General features: G+C 37.2%; 3 protein-coding genes across 4 annotated transcripts; 1 reads left to right on the top strand and 2 right to left on the bottom strand.

Moving 5' to 3' along the window:
- Nucleotides 1-2,612: 2,612 nt before the first annotated feature.
- ldha (lactate dehydrogenase A4) lies at nucleotides 2,613-9,599 on the top strand. Of its 2 annotated transcripts, none has more exons than XM_044125067.1 (9): nucleotides 2,613-2,895; nucleotides 3,764-4,018; nucleotides 5,359-5,484; nucleotides 6,132-6,249; nucleotides 6,329-6,502; nucleotides 6,589-6,762; nucleotides 7,590-7,707; nucleotides 8,289-8,412; nucleotides 8,504-9,599. In XM_044125067.1, exons 3-9 carry the CDS (start codon nucleotides 5,359-5,361, stop codon nucleotides 8,666-8,668), a joined length of 999 nt encoding a protein of 332 aa, XP_043981002.1. In that variant the 5' UTR covers nucleotides 2,613-2,895; nucleotides 3,764-4,018; the 3' UTR covers nucleotides 8,669-9,599. The 2 variants fall into 2 exon arrangements, with proteins under 2 accessions (XP_043981002.1, XP_043981004.1); XM_044125069.1 differs by lacking the exon at nucleotides 2,613-2,895 and adding an exon at nucleotides 3,534-3,651.
- Nucleotides 9,600-9,961: 362 nt separating this feature from the next.
- Nucleotides 9,962-16,973, bottom strand: tsg101a (tumor susceptibility 101a). The gene is made up of 10 exons (XM_044125066.1): nucleotides 16,552-16,973; nucleotides 15,652-15,739; nucleotides 15,491-15,556; nucleotides 15,125-15,288; nucleotides 14,358-14,484; nucleotides 13,763-13,820; nucleotides 12,691-12,785; nucleotides 11,636-11,838; nucleotides 11,312-11,551; nucleotides 9,962-11,223 (listed from the first exon to the last, which is right to left on the bottom strand). Exons 1-10 carry the CDS (start codon nucleotides 16,591-16,593, stop codon nucleotides 11,134-11,136), a joined length of 1,173 nt encoding a protein of 390 aa, XP_043981001.1. The 5' UTR covers nucleotides 16,594-16,973; the 3' UTR covers nucleotides 9,962-11,133.
- A 1,825-nt stretch (nucleotides 16,974-18,798) lies between these two features.
- Nucleotides 18,799-20,393, bottom strand: zgc:123278 (uncharacterized protein LOC641569 homolog). Its single transcript, XM_044124618.1, has 6 exons — nucleotides 20,256-20,393; nucleotides 20,079-20,163; nucleotides 19,903-19,968; nucleotides 19,600-19,763; nucleotides 19,352-19,454; nucleotides 18,799-19,197 (listed from the first exon to the last, which is right to left on the bottom strand). The coding sequence occupies exons 1-6, from the start codon at nucleotides 20,295-20,297 to the stop codon at nucleotides 19,097-19,099; spliced, it is 561 nt and encodes a 186-aa protein (XP_043980553.1). The 5' UTR covers nucleotides 20,298-20,393; the 3' UTR covers nucleotides 18,799-19,096.
- Nucleotides 20,394-21,568: the final 1,175 nt, after the last annotated feature.

Raw genomic sequence — 21,568 nt, 5'->3', positions numbered from 1 at the left:
AATGTACTTGTGTGACATGTAAACGCATAGAGAAACACACATCATTTTTTGCTGTACTAAAATACTTCCAATTATCATACAAATACAGGATCCTGTAGAGATCTCCCTGTGCTTATCAGTGTGTAATTGCTGTTGATTGGTGTATTATTGCTCTGGTTAATCTGCTTGTGGGTGGCTAATAAAGGAACTCCATCAGGGATGTTATCAGCCTTCAACAGAAGGTGTCCATGGAACGACGTTCCAAGAAAAGAGAGGAGAAAAGGGGAAAAAGATGAGCTTCAAGTAATTAAAAAAAATAAATAAATCACTTGGAAAAGAAGGCAAATGTTTGTTAAGCGCTAAAATAAAAACACAGATTAGAGCATCAGACACGACAGAAATCTGGCACGATGCCAGTTAAGTTACTCATGTTCAGGTTGTTTCTGTTTGAGCAGGAAAATGAGGACAGTTCAGCGAGCTGGATGGTGTTCTGTCAGAGTTGCAAGCATGATTTTCATCCCAGGAGAATCCCTTGGTGATTGATGAGGCCTTGTTCCTCTGCCACAGTTCTATTTCTAAACACGGGCTGCGGGAGGAAGAGGTGGCTGCAACAAGGTGATTAGATTGCTCTCTATTACCATGGCAGCTTGAAACAGGTATCACTCAAAGCAGGAAACCCCCTGGTCCCAATGCCCTGCGCAATAACAACATGTTGGAAACTGACCCCTGTGGTGTAAGAAGGTTAGCTAACATGGCAAACTGATGTTTCTTTATTCCACTGGGCTGCTCGCAGTGATTGTGTTGGCACACACTCCAGAGACTACACTGGAAGCAAACTGGAGACAAAGACAAGGCAGACAACAGTGGACAGCGAGAAGCTGTTTGGGTGAATCTCAGAGGGCTAAATGAGAACATTAAACAGCAGGACACAGAGTTGGATCCCAAACAGGTCTAATGAAACTTCATCCATCTTCTGCTGCACCTTATACTGACACCACAGCACCTAAGTCTTTCTTTATTCCAGAGGAGACTTTTGGGTCTTGCCGAAAGGAACCCGATGAGGTTTAATCTAAGAGCATGCCCTGGAGATATTCTTTCAACTGCAGAATCAGAACATTTCTCCTCAGAACTTAAAGTACTGAAGAACTACCTAATCTGTAAAATACATCTTGAAGGGGGTAATTAGCCATTTTATTGAAACCATAAACACATTTTAAAAAGATAAAATATAGTCCATGTGTTTGCCACATGATTCTGCCAATTACAAAATCTACTTTTGTAATTTTATCTTGAATTGTAAAAAAGGATGCCGTCATCCACATTATTGGAGACCTCTTGTTTCATGGTTACTGGAAGCCATGCAGTTTCCTGTATAACAGCACCCCCTGCTGGAGAACTTGTACTAAGACAGTTTTAATTATCTCATGATAATTAAAAACAAGGACTTCTGGAAAGCAGCTTTTTTGTAATGGGAATAGCGAATGTGGCAAAACCTGTAAGGAATTGGTTTGAAAGTGAAATAGATAAAGAACTTAACATCATGAGTGCACGAGTCATTGATTTTTCATTTGGACTAAGCATTGCTTATTATCTTTCAGAAATATATCTTCACATGTGAAGACATATTTGTCTTCACGTATATCTTTACATATGTGAAGACAAGTATTTCTTCTATGTGAAGATGGAAGGAATCTATTAATTGGTTCCATCATTTAATAGATTAATTGACGGAACCAGGTTCCATCAATTTTTCACATTAAATTTCAAATAATGAGCACCAATTTTATTTATTTTTTTCAGCTTTGCTCTCGTATAGCCAGACTTTCATGTAATCATTTGAAGTGGCCTTTATCTGCAGCTCTTTGGCTTGTCCAGTTTGTTTACTTTATATATAAAGACAGATTTTTTTCAAAATATTAAAAAAACATTTTCAAAAACAATTCTTCTCCCGACAACACTATTGTGTTGTGTTATGTTATCTTTAGAAGTGAATGAAAAATAATCTCAAGTCACATTCAAATCAGAATCAAAATACTAAAAAAACATTTCGTTAAAAAGGATGCATTCTTAAAAATCAAACTTTTGGGAATCCTATTAGAAAAAATGAACGATAACTCAAGTCAACAGAACAGTGTACTAAATTATAATGTAGCAAGAATGTTTTTTGTTACGTACATCAAAATTACACCAAATACACACGGGGATACCATATTCTTCAGTATAATACAAATCAATACAGTACAAGCCTATCTGACATGACTAATCAATTAATAAATTAAATATTCAGAAAATTTGAGCACTATCAAGATAATTTATAACTAACATACATAAAATTATTCCTTACACACATAAAAGGGAACAATATTACACAACCCTAACTACAGCACAAAAATATATTGTACCATAAAACAGTAAAACACAGCAGGGAGGAGACAAACAGGTGAAAAAATAACAGCTTACTTAAAAAAAATAATAATAACAAAAGAATTTACAAAAACTAAATTCTAGTGGCAAATCCCAACTAATACAGTATGACAGAACCACAAGGACACAAGCTTGTGGCATTAAAGGGGAAAACAAGCAGAATGGGAAAACCAAGTAGTACTTAGACTGGGAGGCTTGATTACTGGAATGCCAGACAGATTGGAGACAGCTTGGGAGTGCAGGCAGCTGAGACACTGAGGGAAGCTATGAGATAGATCTGGAACAAAGACGCTGACACAAGCAAACAATACACAGACTTGAATGTTATAGAATGTGAACCAAGAGCTAACAAAGAACAAACAAAAGAAAGCACATATTTATGTATTCTAGTAAAGAACTGCAAGGAATTTTAAACCTGAACTGACTGTGAAAAGACTGACAAATCAGGAAGTAATGCAAAACCCAAGACCAACGGCCCAGAGTTCATGACATGTAAGGTACCCCAGTCAGCCTTTGGATTCTGTTCATTTGTTTTTTTGAAGGAGGAAAATCATTGAATCAAAAATATGGATGTTTTATAATTTACTGTTAGAAATTGTAGCTGCATGTATTATCATCCCAACTTTAAAAATAAGTGAAATTTGGAGCAGCCTATTTTGTTCAGCCAACATATTTTTCATTTTTTTTGTTGGTTTTTTGGAGCAGTGTCGAGCTGAAATATGTGAAATCACTAACCTCTTACATCTCTCTCTCTCTACATATATATATATATATATATATATATATATATATATATATATATATATATATATATATATATATATATATATATAATATTACAACATTATATATGGTATTACTCTGGCTGACTTTCTTTTGACATGTAAAGTTGTATGTACACTGAAGAGGCTGAATAAGGCTCTTGGCTACAAAAACTGCATCATTGTCTTGCATTAATTTTGAGTAGACACAAGATGGCGCAAAAATGCTGTTATTACCAAAAAGGCAATCAAAACATGCGTAAATTGGTTTCATATCAGGTCTGAATAAATGTTACCTCACATGCAATTTAAAGACATTATAACAGTATTTTTTTCTGTATAGCTAAACTACACCCATTTATTATTAAGGTATTTTACCCATACCCAGGCGGCTGAGCAGAATGAGTCATAAACTCGTGGCAGGAAATTCACGTCGTGTTCACCAGCTCAGTGTTTCCACCACATACATAGGCTACGTGAGAACGGTGTATTTTGCATTTTTCTTTTCAATTTTACCCCTTTCATGAATCAAATTATGATAAAATTACAAATGTTTTTTTCTTCTTTTCTTTTTTTTTAAAACGACCATCTTTCCATAGTTGCCCCGATCTGTGGCTCATCCTGCAGCAAACGTGACTCTTCACACGCCAGACGGCCGCAGCATCATCATCCAACCAGACGTCCTCTTAATCATCATCATCATCATCATCAGCGCGCATGCCACCGCCCCCAAACGGTGGCTGCCTTTAAATACTCACAGCCTTCCTTTAAGAGCAGCTGCACTTGTGCGGAAAGAGAGAAGGAGCCGTGACATTCCACCTCGTGTTCTCACCTTATTAACTTAAACCGTAAAGGTAAGGCATCTGTGATTTAAAATTTACCAACGATGCAGAGAACCATATTATTTATTATTCACTGCCTCTTTAGGTATCATTTGTTGCATTTTTAAAACAACCTGATGATCAGAAGGTTTGGGCGTCACTTTGCTGATGCCGTAGCTCCACTTTTTCCCGGTGCTTCGCCTTAAACCGCTATAAGGCGATATAGTGGTTTTGCCATGTCTTAATGGCTGCAGCTATTTGTTGTGGTTTACGCAGTGGGTACGCCCTCTATGTCCACATAGAGGTGACCAGCATCCTGACATGATTCTTGGTCATACTAGAGTGATTCTTCTAAAAAAAAAAAAAAAAAAAAAAAAACCTGGACTAAAATTGCTCCTGGATATGAATTTTCTCCATTAAAGTGAAGACAGAACGTCACAGTTGCTTCGATTTGTATGAAAACCTGAAGAGCTCAACATGTCTAACCATAAAGCAGCATGAGGAGAGAGACATGTTTGTAGCTGTGATGCTAAACATCCCTCTAAAGGATGTTTGGTACTTAGAAGGACTTAAAGAAACATATATAAAACATGTATACACGATCTTTTTTTCTTTTTTTTTTTTTTTTTTTTTTTTTGTCATTATCTCCTAATTTTTTACATTCTAACTAATTTTCATTTAAATGCTGCCCCCTGCAGGGGAAATTGGCGCCATTCTGACCTACACCCTGTATAGCACATGCAGAGTGATCCTGTAACCCCAAAGAGTCTCCTTGTGAGGGGCAAGACCTCTCATTAGATTGAAACAATGATAGAATAATAGTTAAAATACATCCATGATGCTTATTGCAGCCTTCAATAATGTGAAGAGTCGCAACACCTAGAACTAAAAACCCTTAGCATGAGGTGAGCCTGCCAGGAGACCCCACTACGTGCTTGCCTTCACACTACAGCAGAAAACCAGCCTCGTCATGACGGTGACGTAAACATCTGCTAGTGGGAACACTCAGCTTTGCCTGGCCAATCAGGAAGCAAGAAGCCGTGTGTGATGTGGGGAGGGGAAGGTCCCTGCTGCGGTGAATTCCCTGGGCATTGGCTATCACTGAGGAGAACAGAGGCTCTGAAGAGCCCCATCTGTATCATGGTATGGGGATGAGACACGAGAGGGTTTGTGCTTACAGAAATGGCACACTTTTAGCAGTGATGACCTAATAATGAAATCCTGGTTTCACTCAGCCTGCTGGAGAGGGGATGTGAAATAAGTCACGTAGTCTGTGGTGTAACTCCACTGGTAAAAGCCTCAGACTCTTAATACTAGTGCTTCAGTTGCTTTCCTTCTGCCAACTTCCTTCCCTATGTAATTTATTTCCACAGATGTCCACTCAGGAAAAGCTCATCAGCCATGTGATGAAGGAGGAGCCTGTTGGCTGCAGGAACAAGGTGACAGTGGTCGGAGTCGGCATGGTGGGCATGGCATCCGCCGTCAGCGTACTGCTCAAGGTGTGTATGAGCAGCTCCAGATGAAGTTTTCTAAGAGTTTTGCAAACACTGAGAGTTAGAAACACACCAAGAAAGTAGCAGCTTGCACTGTAAAGAAAATACTACTGTCATAAATTGGTGCAGGCTGAAAATTAGAACCAGTGTGGTACAACATTTTGTGACATTGCAGCTGCAGAGGTATTTCATTTCATCTGTATTTTTCTGCAACAGGGCACCCAATCAGGAGAAGAATTAAGTGGATGACAGAAAAAGCCTGTCATTAGTCATCCATTGTCTATTCAATGTCATTTGAAAATCTGAAATGTGTGGTGTGCATTTTTATTTAGTCCCCTTTGTTTTAATAATCCTAAATACATATGCATTTTAAGTACGTAAAGCTGCAGTCATCCACAGCTTAGGCAGAGGAAACAGTCAACAGGAGAACTATTGATTGCATGGTCTTTGAAGCTGGTAGAGTGACAAGAAGAAAGCTAAAATTGGATTACAGTGAGGATTGGGACTGTAACGTAGCTAGATGTGGGAACAAATGTCGGAAGTTTTTGAACAACACACAAACGATGATACTGACGATCACAAATTGGTCAATTTGAGCAAGCTCTTTGTAGCTGTGACAGAACAAAAAGCTTGACCCGCATGTGTAAACTCAGGATCTGTGTGATGAGCTGGCCCTGGTTGACGTAATGGAGGACAAGTTGAAGGGTGAAGCCATGGACCTCCAGCACGGAGCCCTCTTCCTCAAGACGCACAAGATTGTGGCCGACAAAGGTGAGAGATATTAATATTAAGTCTGCCAGGAGAGCTCTAAACAGCAAACCACATAATGCTCTTTCTGTCGTTTTGTCAGACTACAGTGTGACCGCCAACTCCAAGGTGGTGGTGGTGACTGCAGGGGCCCGCCAGCAGGAGGGCGAGAGCCGCCTTAATCTGGTGCAGCGTAACGTTAACATTTTTAAGTTCATCATCCCCAACATTGTGAAATACAGCCCCAATTGCATCCTGCTGGTGGTGTCAAACCCAGGTTGGTCAGATGATCGTGAGATTAGGTGTATCCTCGCTGGAAAAACACTGGCTTATGTGCTCATCATGTATTTTGTACTTTTGCAGTCGACATCCTGACCTACGTGGCATGGAAGCTGAGTGGTTTCCCACGTCACCGCGTCATTGGCTCTGGCACTAACCTGGACAGCGCCCGTTTCCGCCACCTCATGGGAGAGAAGTTCCACCTCCACCCTGCAAGCTGCCATGGCTGGATCATCGGAGAGCATGGAGACTCCAGTGGTATGCAAGTCTTTCTAAAAATAAATCACCTTCTAAGTTTCCTCTGTAGTTTTCTTTTTTTATATATATATGTATATATCTATCTTGAGTTCAGACATTGACATACACACTAACAACAACACCTATTGAACTATTTTACATGTTAACAATCTTATGGGATCAACAATCAGTGTGACGGGATCTTATGTTGTAGAAAATAAACCATTGCACATAATTGTAAAGTGGTAGGAAAGGGAGAGATTGTTTTCACAGTTTAGAAGAAATGCAAATTTGAAAACTGTGCATTACAGCTTCAAGTATTTTGGAGTATCTCTACCAGATTTTCAGGTTAAGACTGAGATTTTGCCAGGCCTTTTTCAAGAAAACTCTTCATATTGAATTTTTCTAGTCTTATTACTCAATTGCATTTAGGTCTGTACTTTGACTGGACCTTTCTTCCGGAATTCCTCTGTATTTAGCTTCATCCATTTTCCCCATCAACTCTGTCCATGAAAATCACGAGGCCTTTGAAGAACAGCTGTCGTTAGACCAATCTTAAATTACCCACCGGTAGACCTGATTACTAATTAGGTGACTTGTGAAAGCAACGGCACTGGATTTAATTGGGATATCAGCAATGGGAGTGGAGGGACGTGAACGTGTTTTCATTTGTACAAAAAATTGTATCCTTTCTGAACAGGCCGCAATAAATTGCGTTCAAGCTTGTAATTGTAGTTTTAGACTGTGTGAGAGTTTAAGGAGCATTGAGCCTTTTGTCTTTATATATATTTTACTGTGTTTTAGGACATATCTGCCAGAATGTAACAGTCTAAATGTTGCTTCTACAGTGGCTGTGTGGAGTGGTGTGAATATTGCTGGAGTTTCTCTGCAAAATCTCAACCCAAAGATGGGTGCAGATGGTGACAGCGAGAACTGGAAGGACGTGCATAAGAAGGTGGTTGATGGGTAAGTGTGATGTAGTCCTACTCACAGACTGTTATTCATTGGATTGAGATTGTTTTTAGAGCTTTTAAATAACGTAATGGTAAAGATTGGTGCCAGCTTAAACCTTTAAATTAAAAGTAGTTAAATCAATTTAACCAAACTATGAAGGCCCAACAATCTACATTGTGTTTCATGACTTTGCATTGCCACTTTTCTGGCTGGTCCATGATGCAGAAGTTTACTCTATTGCTCCATCTGACATTGTGCCATTATTTTGTCAAACACCAAATGTGACTTATCTTGGAGTAGCCATGTAGAACACAATAGGTTACCTTATCATAAATGTCAAGGTATCAGATGTGTTGAAAGACTCGAGTCTTGGAACAAAGAAGGGTACATTTTCCCAATGTTTCTCAACAAGAGGTACCAACTGGGAAAGACCAGCCAGCATGTGGTAGTAATCCTGAATTTTCAAAACTGGGTTTCTGTGATGATGCAGGGATTTATTTTCCATGAGGAAAAAGGTGGAAGTGTCTGAATCTTGATCAGTTCAGGATGTTTGAAGTTGTTGCCATAATGATCTTCGTATCTGAACATTGCAGGGCTTATGAGGTCATCAAGCTGAAGGGCTACACCTCCTGGGCTATTGGCATGTCTGTGGCTGATTTAGTGGAGAGCATTATGAAGAACCTGCACAAAGTTCACCCTGTGTCCACACTTGTCCAGGTATGAACGAAACCAAGAAGTGCATTTCAATTGTCAGTAAAAATGGAATTGTTCTCCTAACAGCTGATTCCTTTTACTTCCCCTTGGATAGGGAATGCATGGTGTGAAGGATGAGGTTTTCCTGAGCATCCCGTGTGTTCTGGGCAACAGTGGCCTGACCGATGTCATTCACATGACGCTGAAACCTGAGGAGGAGACACAGCTGGTGAAGAGCGCCGAGACCCTTTGGGGCGTGCAGAAAGAGCTCACTCTGTGAAGAGCTCTCCTTTAAAACCTTAAACACTCCCGAAAAATCCCAGCAAATACTCTGTGGTTGATCCCCTCCTACCTTACTTCCCAAATCTTTCCCAGAGCAACAAGACTTCTGAATATAATAAAAGTCAAAGTGTCTATAGCTAAGATAGGTGTAACACTTATATGTGCGCACACTGATATCATTTTGCTTTTCCAACCCCCCCACCTGTCCTCGTCCATCTGTGGCCAAGAAAGGTTTACCCCCTGAATTTAAGGTCAATCTGTTTTGAGTAGAGTGGATATCTGTTTACTACTCTCTACTAAAAGAACTTCAGACCGTTGCATTTTAGTTGGATGTAATTTGTGTACTGTCGGTTGCTGTTTTTTGCTGCGTTCTCTGTGCACTGTATTTGTTAATTCTGTGGTTGTAACTAGTCATTTTTTTCCACTTGGTAATCTCTGTTTTGTAAGCGTAACAGAGACATTCCATTCTCTATAAGGAGTGACCATTACCAACTTAGTCATGACAACACTGCCACATATAATCACTGGGCCAAACTCCTGTGATACCAAAGTACCTTTATTATTTCAAAAACTGCAGTCCACTGAAGCAAACCTAACCACAAGTGCACTGATATGTAGGTGAGATTACTGGTGGGCCAGAGCTAATTTACCCAGAGAGCCAGTGGAGACTAGTCAGCCAGCATATTTACCTTAAAATTAGGTTAAAAAAAGAGCTACAGTTCTGAGACTGTTTGCCCACAGAAATGCCCAGAGGTTTTATATTTAACTCCAAATAAAGATTATATTATTATCTAAGGCTGTAATGCAGAACATATATTAAATGCTGCTGCGTTCAGATATACTGTATCACTTGAAGAGAAACTGTTTCTGTCATGGCAGCTGGATATTTTTATTTGCTGTAACATCAAGTAAACCTGCCAGAATAGTAACGGATGTCTGTCTTTTATTTATTTCCAGCTGGTAGAGAATTACTATGTGGTGTATTTAGTAAATGTTAAAGGATGCTGACAAATGGGATTAGGTCCACTTTCTCTGTTCATGTCATTTAAAGTCACAAAAATCAGTGGTGCCAAACCAGACCCAACTAGCACAAACTCAAAGTCCTGGACCTTCCTATTTGTGTAAAAATGTTTTGTGGATGTTTAAAGGAAGACCTATGTCTTATGCTTGTCTTCCATAACTACCGCTTCCCAGTACTTCTCATGTCCCTTCTTTTATTTATGAATAAGAACCGACTTCCAAAAGATTATTTGTTGGTTTCATAAATATTACTGCATAACAAATTCAGACAATTCATTAAATCAACTTTAATTTTTAATGCTTTACATAAATCTACAGATATAAAAGAACAGGTGGTCTATGGTTGAATTGAAAACAAGAAAAATAAGATTCTATGATACAATTCAAAGTGCATTTAGTAAAAGGCTAATTTAAAAGACAAAACTTTACATAACATAATATATTGATTAGTTTGATAGTTCTTTTTGTACCCTTTAGCCCTCAATGTTATTCACAACCTTTTAGTGAAAACCTAATGCTCTCAGCAGGTCTGAGCATAAGTGGATACCAACCAAAAAGTAAACATAAAGAGAAAATACCTTAATATTACAAATGCCAAGGCTGTACAAAGTGAAACAACTACTTAACTTAAACGACTTTTCAATGCACTCAAACTGATGTGTAAGCCTGGGTTTGAGACATAATCTAAAACCTTTGGACTAACAGAAGGAGAAAATGTAGAGGATAAGATGGTGTGGAGCTAAAACTGAACCTCAGTAACTCACCCATATGTGACAGAAAGTCCATGTAGGTTATGAACTTCACTGTGTAAAAATTATCCCTATGATTCCAAGATTACAAAACACGACCCACAACTTGAGGCCTGGCCCATGTCATTTAGGGGACCCTCTGTGGATGTTTCTGGCTTAGAAACATAAATATTTGTGTGGGGAAAGGAACAGAACTCCAAAACTTGTTCAAGCAATCGTTCCCTAATATTATCGATGCTAACCAGACAAAATATCTAGTTCACCAAAATGACAAAATTTATTAATGGATGGAGTGCAGGATGCTGTATACAAATCACCAGTGTCAACTGCAGCATCAACATTACTGTCGTAGAAGCTGCATGCACTGTACACACAGGCTTGAACTTGTAGTACACCAATCGCTCATGTGTGTCAAACAGCTTCCTAAATCAACCACACAATGAAATTCACAAAGGTACCAGTTTTTTTTTATGAAATCAAAGTAATTGCTGATCATCTGGATTGTGTTTGTGACCTAACATGGCGCCAAATATAAAAGAGGCCACATTGAGACATTACAGAATTCTTCATAAATGCTTTTTTTGTTAAAAAGAGGCAGCTGGTTGGTATACAAGAAGACTGTAGAAAGGAAATAAACAGCAGAAAGAAGAGTAGGAGTGTGAATATACGCATGTTTCTGAGCGGTCATTGTGGGTCAGTACAGGTCACTTAGTCCAGCGGTCTTACGAGCTTTCTGCATTAGAGCTCGAAGCTGGAACTGTTTCCTGGACAGAAGGCGCACATGCTGCAACAGAAGAAAACAAGAGTGAACGTGGAAACCACTACAGAGAACTCAAGTCAGCAGATAGCAGGGATGTTCTTCACTGAGCTACCTTGAGGAAAACCTCCAGATCTATGACACCTCTGCGCAGGGCCTCTCCCAGGTAGAAGATGGTATCTTCAATTGCATTTTCTTCTGCATACAGATTCAGAATCTGCTTGTACAGAGGAGCTGTGGGCACAATGACATCATCTATATCATTGTTCTCTGATTGGTTCTCCATTTTCTCCAGGGCTTCGGTTAATTCCTCATCCTTTTTCTTCAGCAGCTCAATGTTCCTGTCAACATCAGTCTGTTGGAAGCAACAAAATTGGAGGACAATAAAACATTAAAGGAGGAATAAAATAGAAATACTACAACAGATAAAGGATCTTACCACTTCCTGGTCAAGTCTGGAGATCATCTCCTCCAGCTTCTGATGCCCTTTCTTCAGATCTTCCTCCGTTCGCTTCAGGGCATCCAGCTCTGCCTGAGCTCTGTCCATCTCTTCCTTCATCCTCCAGCGAAGTTTGTCACTTACGGCTGAAATCAGAGATGCGCGAATGGTGTCTTCGCCAATGGTGCCATCCCTGGTTGGCCCTTAGGAAACACAGATTGAAAATACTCTGTGATACAGTGTGGTAAAACATAACTGCACCATACCAGAATGTTAAGCATGGACCTCTCCCCTTTGAAATTGGTAGTTATTGTAGTGTCTTAATAAGACTAAAAAAATTTATATTTAACACTATTATTAGTATAATATTTATATATTTTGTATCTTATCTATTTTTATATTAACAATACTTAGACAGACTAGTTTAGAAGTAAACAATGTCGGCTATACATTGTAAACATAATGGATTTCTCTAAAGCTAAGAGATACTTATGTCTGAAGTCAGTACCATTAATGTCAGCTGACTTTTATGGCAGGCAAAACCAGCTTCTTCCATCACTAAAGGAGCCGCCTAAAGTTCTTCCTGCATGCTGCTGACGGAGCAGCATTCACCACTGTACAACAGTCTTTGTTTAAGATATTCTCAGTGTGTGTTGAGACGGTTTGTGGGGGGCAGGGAGCACTTTGGCCTTTAATACACTCCACTCCAGTTACAGCTGTGGCCTTTCAGAAGCAACTAAGCATACCACTAAAGTCACCAGGAGGGTGAGAGAGTGTAAGTAAAAAGGTCAAGGGTCCTCATTTAGGGTTGGATGAGGAACACAGAGATTTAAAGAACTTTATGGATTAAATTAAGACATTCCACGACTTGAGATGCTGTGTTTTAAAAGTAAATTAAGAAGAACCAGATGAGGTGTAAATGATTACGGTTTGTGAATCTGCATACGTTTCCCAATATTAGCACAAACTTCAGAAAAACTCTGCTCAAGCTATCATAGATGCACGTATAAGAAGACATCTAACTGAAGCATAAAAAGGCTACATCTAAAACATACCCACTGTGGAGACTGGAGTCTGAGTTGGATAGAGTCCAGGTCCAGCTGTGGCTGGATAAGAGTTCCCAGCAGGGTACTGGTAAGCTGGGTAACCTCTGAAAAGAGTTGCATTATTAAAATGACAGTTCTTTATATATTTCCACTTAAAAACAAAACTTTAAATATAAAAACACTAGACGCAAACTCTGCCTTGCTTTATTTTAATTTTAGCTCACATGTTATATTCTTAACTATTTTGCCAGGATAATGCTCTACTGTGTCCTTCTAGGATTTTTATCCTATAAGGTAATTTCTGATTAACATAATGACTAATCAGTTAACAATGCTCCAAACTCCCTTATTCCAGAACCAGAGATTCAGAATAACTTTGATCTCGGTTACCAAGTATAAAGTCAACAGAAAAGGATCAATAATTAATCCATTAGCCCTAGGTACACTTGGACTGAACTCTCTTGATCCAGAACTTGATAACCATAAGAACCCTTGACCAAGTTAAACTAGATCACTGGGTCACTTGGACCAGAGTCCTGCTCCTTCAGAACTGAGTAACCAGGGAGATTTTGGACCAAGTTTACCTCCACTGTCCCTGTGAAAACTTGAACCCTGGTTTTATTAAGTCTTCATGTGAGTATTTATCTATATAGTATCTGCTAGTATTTAGCATGCATTGGTTACAAGTTAAAATTCAAGCCAGTATTTAGAGATACTTGATAGAAATCCTATGCAAATATATGATGAGTCTTAAAGCCGCAGTACGTACCTTTCATTTTTAAAAATCCTACATTTTTTCAGGTTTTTACCTAATTGTTAAAACTGTGACTATGTCATAACAGTATGAGGCAAATAATAAACAAACAAAAAAAGAGCAAATTCTCATTTCTATTGACTTCACACCTTACATTTCCTGAAGTGCAGGCCTTTGTTGTGGATATTTATATATAAAGGCACAAAAGTAACCAATAATAAAAACACCTGTCTGACAATCCAATGAATAAAAACAACACAAAGTGGCATAACACTTGCTTGTTAGAAAACACATTATGCAGGCTTTGACAATGTAGAAATCTTTTACCCTGGATTGGGATTTGGCCCATAGGGTGAGACTGCAGGCATTCCAGGCATATAGGAAGCTGAGGAAGACAAAAGGTATTTCAGAGTAATTAAAACATATATTTTTGAGGATTAAACAGTTAAAACCCTGTAACTCCAGGGAAGATTTAGCTTGAGTCCTGATGAGTTACCATGGTATGTGAGCGCCCCCTGGTGCTCAAGGTAATAATTGTGAGTGTGAATTATGACGGTAGGAAAGAGAAAGACCAAAGAAATTTTGATGCAAAGCCAACTTAATTAGAGCCACTGCTACATATAACCTATTATCAGCTGTAAATTATAAGACTTTGTGCAACGTTTTGGACTTTGAATAGTATTTGAACAATATTCTTATAACTTTCTTAAAACAGACTTAATTAAATAAGCAATGTATTTAATAGCCTGTATCCTCTAAATAGGGCATATTATGTCATCTTTGTTACCATAAGGAATATTTACTATGTGATCCCAAAAAGTAATTATTTAATTGTACCGTCATTGACATAATTGATATGTCAAAAATATTTTAACTTTTAGTTAAACTGATAGTTACTAAGATGAAACGTTAGTTCACTTACAGTTCGGGGGTCCAGCTGCTTGAAAGCTTGGGAAGGGGGGTTGTGTGGTGGGACGGGAAAACACAGGTGGCTCCTCTCCAAACACGACAATCATCACCTGAATCAGGCCATAAAGGTCTGACTGAGGCTGTAAAGCAGACAGAGATTTGTTTTATGAAAAAGGAAAAAAAAAGTCAGAATTTTCTTCTAGTTTTCTTTCTAATCTGGCTGTGGTGGTAAAAAAAATAAAAAAATAAAAATACTACAATAAAGTGGTTCACAACTGGGCTTTTTGCACTTCAGGGCCTGGCTGCCAAGTTTGAAATTTCTGATTTCAAACTGTGGCTGAAGAGGTGCTTGTAATTTGCAGTGATATCGGCCCGTCCAGGGCCTACCATATTGTTTTGTAAACATGTTTTACGTTTTGTAATATTTGTAAAATATACAATTTATTATTTTGACTTTGAATTCAGCCCAACTCCCAGAGGAGACTATTGACAGAAAATATTGAAAATATTTTTAATAATTTCTCATTTCTTTTTAAAACAAAATCGACTGACACTCCATTCAGATTTGGCACAAAAATGAAGTAGATTTTACTTTCGAGTCACATCACTAATATATACTAGCTACTAATATGTTATGCGGTTTGAGCATTCAGCCCTAAATATTCTCAAAGCTTTCACACACATCTCTTCTGGTCAGATACAAACAGAACCAGAACTACAGATATCAAAAAATTATTATTCTAATTGTTTTATTATATTGACTGTTAACACCATACTTACATGTTTCCACTCATGCAGATAAGGGAGGTAAATTTTGCCATTGGCATCAATGTGCTTGCCCGTCTTAATCATCATGGTACTGGTTGGTTTTACAAAACATATAGGGGGGTTATATGGATATGTGTCCAGCAGCCACAAACACACTGGGATGTTGTAGACGTTGCCTAGAGAAAATTAAAACAAAGTGTACCATTAAATTAATGGGGTTAGTTTGTGGATATTGTTCTTTCCCCTATACCCAGTGACTTTGTGCTGTTTATTAATTGTAGGTGGACTGTTATGTAAACTTAATGTACAATTATGCTACATATTCTTTTGCAGTTTTTTTTTATTATCATTATTATCAATAGAGAAAAATTATTTTACCTCTATAACTCACAGGGACAGTCCCAGTCAAGCTCATTAGGTCTCTCGATGTACCGTCATTAAACACTAGAACACAAGAAGGTGCAAATCCTCATATAAGCATACAGAGTAAAAATAGACCAAGCTGACAAAAATAAAGAAGTAGGTATAAGTTAGTTTACCATAAGCATCCATAACCGGCTTCAGGTCCTTGTATTGGGAGATGACGTTGGTAATCTCCCGAACAGTAAGATCTCTGTATTTATATTGCTGAACAACAAAAAGAAAGGCAGTGAAATGAACGTGAGGAATACGAGTTTAGCTTAGTTCAGTTAAAATTTTTGACCATTGACAAAATTGAGCCTAAGAATTATGATGTTGCTTTGCTGATGGCTGATAAAAGACAATATCTGCTTATCTTTACTTTTGTTCAATAGCATATAAGATACAATTCATTGTGAAAACTACAGCAAAACTGTAGCTTAAGATTTATACATACCAATTTAAAATTGTGATTAATTATTTTTGTTTTACCTCCACATAAAACTAGATGACACTCATGACAAAGCTGAAACATTTATGCAATGATCAAAATGGGAGATTATTTGTACATTTTGTGATGGTAAAACAATACACTGCATTAAAGTTATTAACACCTTTATCAAAGATATGAAACATTGAGCGAACTATGGTGGATTAGTTCAACATTGCAGATTTTCCTCAATCATTACTTAGCTACTAATATGTTAGTAGCTTGACATTTTTTTTTTCATTATTAAAGGTACCAAAGTTCATTCTGTAAGGTGGGACAATAACAAATAAAGAATATGATCATGTCACAACATGAAAATTGCAGTTGACGTATAACGTGCGGCTAAATATACTTTTAAAAGTACAACTCGCATTAGCGTGAGGTATCTCGACAAACTAGATCAGACCACTGTACCGGAAAAAGCAAAACCTTACATTGTAACAAGGACGTTGTTTCCTGGACCGTAATTCTGCGGAATATTAGCCTATTTACATTAAGTCACGGTCATATCTAGCTAACGTAAACCATAGCCGTTGAGAGCAAAGCCTACCTTCAGCATTTTCTTCAGAGCGCTTTCGTTGACAACCGCCATATTTCTTGGACGTGTATTTAAATCGCTCTAAATAATAATTTGAGTCTGAACAGTTGATATTTTATCCCAGCTGCTCTGACAAGCAACATAAACAGAAGTTATTAGCTAGCAAGAGTTAAATGCTAGGCTAATAGTAGCCTAGCCCAGAGACGACTACAGATAGCCCTCCCGTTTCCTTAAAATATCCCAGGTAAGTTAAGCAATATCTCTGAGTTACAGCTTAATAATAGACCACTTAATAACCAGTATGAAAAGCTAAAACAGCAAATTGGGAGTTTGCTGTTTTAGGAATTCTAGAAAATTATACAAAACTAGATTCCGACGGTGTACAAAAGAAATGTCCGGGTGTCTTCTCAACTATTTCCGGTGTATGACGTAAATTGTTGTCGTTAATGGTGACGTTTTTTTTTTTCGTAATTAGCTTACCGTAGGTCAACTTCAATACAAATTTTCACTCAAAATTATGACTGTGCAAAAATACCTATTAAGTTGCTAGAATTAAAATAAAATAAAATAAAATAAAATAAAATAAAAGGATTTTCATTCAAAAAATGAAATGAAATTTGGTTGACTGTCAATAAATGATCAGCAGAAACAAAAGCAAATAGGGTTATAAGAGGTAAAATTTCTCACAAAAAACTATTTGCAGTAATAAAAATAACAAAAATAAAAATGTGCATGTTCTAAAAAAAGCCCAAATAATAAGAAATGCTACACCTTGTTTTTCTCCATGCTCACTAAAATGAATAGTTTTCAGAATTATTAAATGAGCATAGTCTAAATTCCTGTTAAAAAGGTGATAATTTTAGAATATCTTCCACTGTTAATGTGATGTATCCTAATCCAGTAGCTTGCCATCATCAGCGTGTGAATGTGTGAGTAAATGGAAATAACAGCTTTCATTGTAAAGTGTCTTTGAGGGTCCTGAAAAGCGCTTTACAAGTCTGATTTCATGTCATGAATTTAGTGAAAAATATTGAGTTCATTCTTGGAAACTAAAAGAAAACTGTGATAACTGAGTTGAGGGTACACACCCTTAAACCAAAGCACCTCTGATGCACCTTTTGATCATTTATTCATTCCAGCCTTCTTCGTAGAACCCATATTTTAACTTGGCAATATTTATCCACTTTTCCATTTCAAGTTTTTTTCAAGTTTAAAAATCAAAATTTATCAAGATATTAGTTTGAGGTTACCTAGGCAACAAAGCTAACACAATCCTTCTTTGGATAATTCTCCTCTAGATTTCTTTTGTTGTTGTTGTTGTTGATATACCAACCTGATCAAAAAGTAAAAGTCCAGAAAATGAAGTATTTGTATTTCATGTTGTTAAATCAGAACCAGAGTTTTATCAGGCATTTTCACAATAAATGTTGTTTTTGTTTTTCATTATTTCATCTCTGAAATAATGGAAAATGAAACTGTTCCATAAATTCTCTCTGACTGTTTGTTTTAACTAAGCTTCCTTTTTTCTGTTTTTAATATTTTGTCTCAAGTAACAATTCTTCACTGAACCATGTCCCTTCTTATCTGACACATATATATCCAAAACAACAGTGATTTCTTTAAAGCATTTTATTTACACCAAGAAAAGAAATATTCCTTATTATGTCTTTGAAAAGTTGTGGTTAAAAGATCCAAACAGTTCAAGCAAAGTAACTTGGATATTAAAGATGAAAAAAAAAGAACAACTTAAAGCAATCGTTTCATCAAAGACTTTGTGCCTGCTCAGCTTGAGCAGTTCTATGTTTTTTTATTCTCTCAAAACATTTTTGAAATTAAAATAAGAATATTTACATGCATGAGCTATATTTGGTTGTATATGACTTCTCTGTTCAAAGGTCCATGCAAAATCCCCAGTCAGTGCAAACAAGATTTTTTATAGGCTAGCTGTAAAGTAATTCAAGGCAGTGTGAAAATGGTGGATAGAAGTGTCATGGAAAAATTACAATAAAGTCACATCTGCTAGTCAGGTCATATGAAACGTTTATGAACTCTCACCAAAAGAACTATTTGGGTTTCATGTAGAAGGTTGGAAGTTGTTTTCCACAGCTGCGTCAGAACCAGACTATCTCTCCCTTTGTTTTAATCCTTTATCGTTGGTATAAAACTCATGTGTTGTCTCTGCCTGGCAGAGCTTAGCGAGCTTTTCATCCAGACCTGCTTCATTACTGATTGTCCTACAAGCTCTCTGTATTGTGCACAATATATGAATAAACCTGATTGAGTGATTTCACCTGAACAGTGCTTGGAAATAGTATTTTTTTTCCACGACAGAAGAAACTAGAACTCAGACAGACAAGTCATTTCCACAAGACCTAGTTAAAGACTGTCCTAATGTTTATATGTAAACTTTTAGCAGACAACATTGTACTTTGTGTTGTTTTGGTTTGGATTTTCAGTTAGTGGATGATACATGCTTTTTAAGCCTATCTTTTCATAGAGTAAAATCAAATTTTTTTTTTGTTTTTTTACACAAATTGTACAAATATATACAAAAAAACTAACAACTGGTTTCATTTTCATACTGGAAAGGTTGGCCATCTCCTCTGGGTATAGATATGCAATGTCTCCCATCTGCTTCTTTGTGGAACTGCAGCCAACCTAAATAAAACAACAGTTTACAATAAATAACATGTCAAACACTCAGCTATAATTTCAAAGCGAAAAGATTGATGTTGGCCTGTGCCAGAATTGGAAAGATAGCTGGTATTTAACTCAAAGTTATTGTTTTGAACCCTGTTGGAGTGTTACTTACATGAGGCTTGCTCAGGTTCTGGATAGGAATGCATTGCTAGTGGAGGAAACTCTCCAAACATGACAGCCATCACCTGCAGTAGGCTAGGTAAGTCACATTTACCCTGGTAGAGGATAGAAAAACATCTTGGTGAAGTGTGAGTGTCACTAACCAGAAACAATAACCTAAAAATAGAGATGTGTTTAATCAAAGTCATGTTTCAGTCAATTAAAAATAGCTTCTTTTTTTATTTTTTATTTTTTTTTTACCTTTTTCCAATCTTTCAAGTAAGGCATTGTGACCTCGCCATCACTGGATATGTAGTTTCCTTTGACAATAATCATTTCACGTGTAGGCTTCACATAACACCTCGGTGGGGTATTGGGGTAGTTTGGCTCAATCCAAACACATATGGGGATATTGTAGGTTTCGCCTTTAATAAAAACAGAAAAAAGGTTATACATATATCTCAGGCAACAGAAAAGAGCCCTGCTTTATGGTCTTTCACTGTTAGTCAAGCAACAATAATGAGGTTATCTGTTTTACATGGTTCAAAGTACAAACTCAGTTACCTGAAAACACCACAGGAATGGTTCCCGTAAGGTTCATTAAGCTTTTTGTGGTTCCGTCTGTGTACACTGTTCAAAGAAAACCAAATATCAGATATCTGAAATTATAATTTCTTCTGTTGTACAGATTCACAGTGTTAAGACTGACAAAAAATTTGAGTCGTTATTTTGTCGCATACCGTACTCATCCATCACAGGCATGAGGTTTTTGAAGTAAGACATGGAGACGTAAATTTGATGGGCCACATATTTTCGCTGATATGCCTTTAGAATGAATACAACAGAGCCGAGATATGGTTTTAAAACTGAAACAAAAAAATGCTCATGGCTATTAGTTAAATTGAAAAAGAACTTACCCTAGGGAGCATTTTCCTTATCATTTCCTCATTGAATAACATGATAAATTTAGATTTCTCTTTGAAAACACTTAAAAAAGAACAAAAGAATGAGAAAGACCCTCTCTTTGCAATCGACTTTCAACCCAACCTTGTACCTTCAGGACAGTCTCCTGTTTTTTATAACCCTGGACAGCCAGGAAGTGAACAGACCCACAATTATGCAAATGACTTGATGTACAAAGAATGATACGTCCCACATGGCTTTGAAAAAGAAGAAAATGTCTTTTTCTTTTTAGAGAAATTTTGCAACGCATCAATCATGAATGACTTTGCTTGTTTTTCAACACTTTTTAAAGAACAAAATCTCAGATGAGTAATTCAGCAGCACTATTGTTAAGGTTGCAAGATAACAGTCAAATAAAACTACAGATAGCAATAAAATGCTGCTACCCGAACAAAATTTCCAATTATAAGTCTACGGCAAATGTTACTCACAGCTAAGATGATCTTTTCCAAAAAACTTACAAGAGTAATATTATTGTATAAACATTGTCTCCAAGAGTAATATTGTTGTATAAACATTGTCTCCAGTTGAGGTTGAGCAATAAAATAAAACACAATAACAAAGATTACCTATTTTCAGGTTAACAGCATAGCTTTCTTTAAGATTTGCTGATAAGAGAATATGCACTTAAATGATCTCTTTCTTTAGGTTTTAAGTTTATATTAAAAACAACATCTATGATGTGTGCATCTAAGAACATTTTTGCAGATTGTACATGTGACTAAAACTCTTTGTTTTAACTATATTTATATGTTCTTGACCCACTGTGCTTCACTGTATTATTACATTTTGCAGTCATAATCAGGCATAACAGTATGATGACCTGCCTAATACTGTGCTGATTCTCTTCTTGTTCCCAAAACAGCCCTAACCAGTTAATAGACTGATTCAACTCTGAGGGTGTGCTATAGTATCTGTTACCATGTTAGCAGCAAACCTTTTTAAGTCATGTTTTAAGTAACATTTGGCTGTAGCAACACAGCTATTCTTACACACCTCACATGATTTATATATTTTCAAATAAATTCACAAGTTTTCTAGTTTAAACAATATGTGAATAGCTTAATGTTTGCGGAAAACTGTCCTAATGTCATGCATTTTTGTGTGTTGCAAGTTGGCGCCTTATTGCTTGGATGTCTTTGTCTAGCACATCCAGCATATGACATTGTTGTTTTGGTTCTCAAACCTGTCCTGAATCTTTTTTTGGGTTTTTTTGCCTTTTGTCAAGACTCTTTATATTGCTGAAAGAGCCCATAGCCATGCCCCC

The sequence above is a fragment of the Gambusia affinis genome, linkage group LG08 (assembly GCF_019740435.1).
Source record: "Gambusia affinis linkage group LG08, SWU_Gaff_1.0, whole genome shotgun sequence".
Lineage (NCBI taxonomy): Eukaryota > Metazoa > Chordata > Actinopteri > Cyprinodontiformes > Poeciliidae > Gambusia > Gambusia affinis.
This window is presented reverse-complemented; position numbering and strand designations above follow the sequence as displayed.